The sequence below is a fragment of the Otolemur garnettii genome, unplaced genomic scaffold (assembly GCF_000181295.1).
Source record: "Otolemur garnettii isolate 467f Iridium unplaced genomic scaffold, OtoGar3 scaffold00213, whole genome shotgun sequence".
NCBI classification, from domain to species: domain Eukaryota; kingdom Metazoa; phylum Chordata; class Mammalia; order Primates; family Galagidae; genus Otolemur; species Otolemur garnettii.
In genome coordinates, this window is record NW_003852608.1 from 412313 (window position 1) to 416022 (window position 3710).

The 3710-nt window shown below is 39.2% G+C and overlaps 1 protein-coding gene across 1 annotated transcript in view; it reads left to right on the forward strand.

Annotated features, from left to right (window-relative positions):
* Positions 1-3710, forward strand: part of LOC100948059 (myosin regulatory light chain 12B) — a 14671-nt gene that overhangs the window by 9376 nt on the left and 1585 nt on the right. The window contains exons 2-3 of the mRNA XM_023507988.1: positions 1961-2159; positions 3618-3704. Of these exons, the coding sequence (XP_023363756.1) occupies positions 1976-2159; positions 3618-3704 (271 nt within the window). The 5' untranslated portion in view covers positions 1961-1975. The remainder of the gene's footprint in view (positions 1-1960; positions 2160-3617; positions 3705-3710) is intronic.

Consider the following 3710-nt stretch of genomic DNA (forward strand, 5'->3'; position numbering starts at 1 on the left):
AAGAAAAATCTTTTTAAGAAAAAATTATAGTATTACATTGAGCCTGTGTTTGTTCTGTAACATACTTTGATTAGGGTCAATTGGTGAGTTGCTCTTAGCTCTTTCCCATCAGCCTGCCTTCCCTGCCGTCCTCCTTCCCCAGTCACACTTACTCACCAGCTGAGGGCTCTTCCAGCCTTACTGGGCTGCCGCTCCATTCTTTCTCACAGGGATTTCCGCTAATAAAATCCTTGTGTGTTTAATCCTATTTTGGCAACAGCGTCTTAGAGAACTCAAACCAAGCTTCAAAAGTGTTTAATATAATATATTTGGGAGTTAGCCATAGAGTTAGCACAATACAACTGACTGATCATTTTTTAAAAATAAAGACTTCCTCTTTGGGCAGTTTTTCTAAATGACTCTGTACAAAAACGATCTGATACTGAGAGAAAAAAAGTAATCCTTGCCTTCAGATTTTATTGTATATTAAAAAAATAGTCATGGAATTTTTAGCATGAGAATCAACTTTGCAATTTGGCTATGTGAAGAAGAATTAAAACATAGTCAAATGTCTTGATAGTGGACCAAATCTTATCTCATTTAACCACCAATATAACTAAAGTCAGGTAACAAGCTAAGTTACTAGAAAAAGAAGAAAATTAAGTTGTATTTAGGACACATATGTTTGGGGGGAAGAAGTTGGGATATTAAAGGGAGGACAGTACGGCTGGTGTTCTTCTAAACTTCACGCCCCCTGTGGGCTAAAGAAAGAGAAGTAGACAGTATATGTATAAAAAGTCCAAGACGACGCAGGTCCAAAATCCTCTTTCTAGCAGCTGACCCTGCTGGTCCTCTGTTTTCAAGCTATGTGGCTGTTTGGTTAGGAAACAATCCCCAAGACCACTTCTCACAGCAGCTGCAATTTGGGAGTGTCCCAAGACCACCCTCAGGTTTGATAATTTGCTAGGACTCACAGAATCCACCAGTAACTGTTAAACTTACAGATACGGTATAGTCTGTGGGCTCTCAGAGGTGGTATATAGCTAGCAATGGTGGAGCTGAGATTTGAGTCTTAGGACTCCAAAGCTGATAGCATGTTTGTTTTAATTAATTAATTTACCTGATTTAAAACTATAAGTGAAAAATGAAATAAAAAGTATCCATTCTACTTGAAATTTAAATTATTGATGGCTTTCAGAACCATGCTGGAGGCTACCACTGAAGCTATGTTACAGAGAATCAAGGAGTGATGGGGAAGAAGAGAAGATGGAATTAGTTCATTATGAGACTGCCATTCTGAAAGTTTTGTCAAGGAAAAGGGGAAATAGAGGTATAGCTAGAAGGGATGCGAGGTGAGAGAGATTTTGACAATACTTTTAAAGATGAGTCCTTTTTGAACATGTACCGTGTACCATATGCTGACTATACAAGCCTTTTGATGTATGTTCTCTTTTAGTTCTGACCTTGGATTGAAGTAGCTAACGTGTTTTGCTGATGATAAACTGAGGCTCAGAGAGGTTATGTTGGTAGTAAACTGGAAATTAGTAAGAGTGCCTGTTGCAGAGGTGGTTATGAGGATTAAGACAATCATTATACATACAACTTTGGAGCCTTTCTCTTAGGGGGAGCCCCGTGTCGTTATAATAGTGCTTGGCACAGAGCAGGTACTCCATAAATGTTAGCTACTATTAGGTGTTTTAAATTAATTCCCACTTAATAAAAATTGATTTCATGAAATTTAGGGGGAAAGTACCATCAACAAGTTCTACTGTTTCTTAATTCTTTCAAAATTGTGCTTCCCTCCCCAGCCATTTAATTGTCACTTTGAAACTAAAGTGTAGACATGTACTTACTCCTGTCTAATTGAAGTAATAATTCCACATGAAGCTATTTTACTCACTAACTTTAGGTGTTAGATACTCTCTTTTGCTTTATGTTTTATGTATTCTTTGTTCTTCCATGTTCTTTTTTTTAACTCCAGAATTAAACAGCCACCATGTCAAGCAAAAAGGCAAAGACCAAGACCACCAAGAAGCGCCCTCAGCGCGCAACATCCAATGTGTTTGCCATGTTTGACCAGTCACAGATTCAGGAGTTCAAAGAGGCCTTCAACATGATTGATCAGAACAGAGATGGTTTCATTGACAAGGAAGATTTGCATGATATGCTTGCCTCTCTAGGTATAGACTTTTAGCTTCTTTCTATGCCTTTTCCCCAAAATAATAATTCAACTTGTTACGAATCACGTTTTGTGGGATGTAGAAATATTCTTCTCCTTTTCTAAAGAGGCTTCTTAAGAGATTTCTGGGTATAAAAAGTGGTGTATTTTGTGATATTTATAATAATATTTAACATTGTTCAAAATAAGCCCCCAGTTCTAAACCAACCTAATATGTTTTGTTTTGTTTTTTTTTGAAACAGAGTCTCAACACAGCTCACAGCAACCTCAAACTCCTGGGCTTAAGCAAGTCTTTTGGCTCAGCCTCCCAAATAGCCCACCAGAATGCCCGGCTATTTTTTGGTTGCAGTTGTTGTTTTAGCTGGCCTGGGCCAGGCTTGAACCCACCAGCCTCACAGTATGTGGCTGTTGCCCTACTCACTGAGCTATGGGCACCAAGCCTGTTTTGTTTTGTTTTGAGACAGAGTCTCACTTTGTCACCATCAGTAGAGTACCACGGTGTCATAGCTCACAGCAACCTCAGACTCCTGGGCTCAAGTGATTCTCTTGCCTCAGCCTCCCAAGTAATTGGGACTCTAGGTGTTTGTTTGCACAATGCCTGGCTATTTTTAGAGATGGGGTCTTGCTTTGGCTCAGGCTGGTCTTGAACTCCTGAGCTCAAGCAGTCCACCGCCTTGGCCTCCCGGAGTGTAAGGATTACAGGTGTGAGCTACCATACCCAGCCAACCTAATTGTTTTAAATAGCCAACTTATAAATAAAATTTGTGAAGCATGCCAGTTCGTGGGCAACTGTACTACATTTGGAAATAGGAATATTTAGATTTTCTTTTGAATAACTAGTGTTGAACTGACTCCCTTGATGGACCTTTAATGTTATCAATATTCAAGATGTAGGAATATGACATTGCCTGGTTTGTAGTTTCAGACTTCTGTTTTTAATGAAAAATAATGAAGAGAAAGTTGACATAAAGTATTAATGAATAAACAGCATTCAACCTAAGCCCAGAATACATTTTTAGCAAAGATTTTGTAAGTTGTCAAAAATTGTCTTTTTAAAATGTTCTTTTTTGAGACAGTGTTTCACTATGTCATCTTCGTTAGAGTGCTGTGGTGTCATAGCTCACAGCAACCTCCAAATCTTGGGCTTAAGCGATTGCCTCAGCCTCCCAAGTAGCTGGGACCACAGGCACCAGCCACAACACTCGGCTATTTGTTGTTGTTGTAATAGTTGTCATTGTTGTTTAGCTAGCCCGGGCTGGGTTTGAACCTGCCAACCCTGGTGTATGTGGCTGGCCATAACCACTGAGCGGTAGCCTCAAGTGATATAAATTTTATATATGTTTATATATCCGAGCCTCAAGTGATATACATTTTAAAAATATGTTCCCTAGTATGACAGTAGCAAAGTATATTGAAATTAGTTCTTTGTCCTTAAATGTTAAAATGTGAATTCTTACAGGGAAGAATCCCACTGAGGCCTACCTTGAAGCCATGATGAATGAGGCTCCAGGCCCCATCAACTTCACCATGTTCCTCACCATGTTTGGTGAGA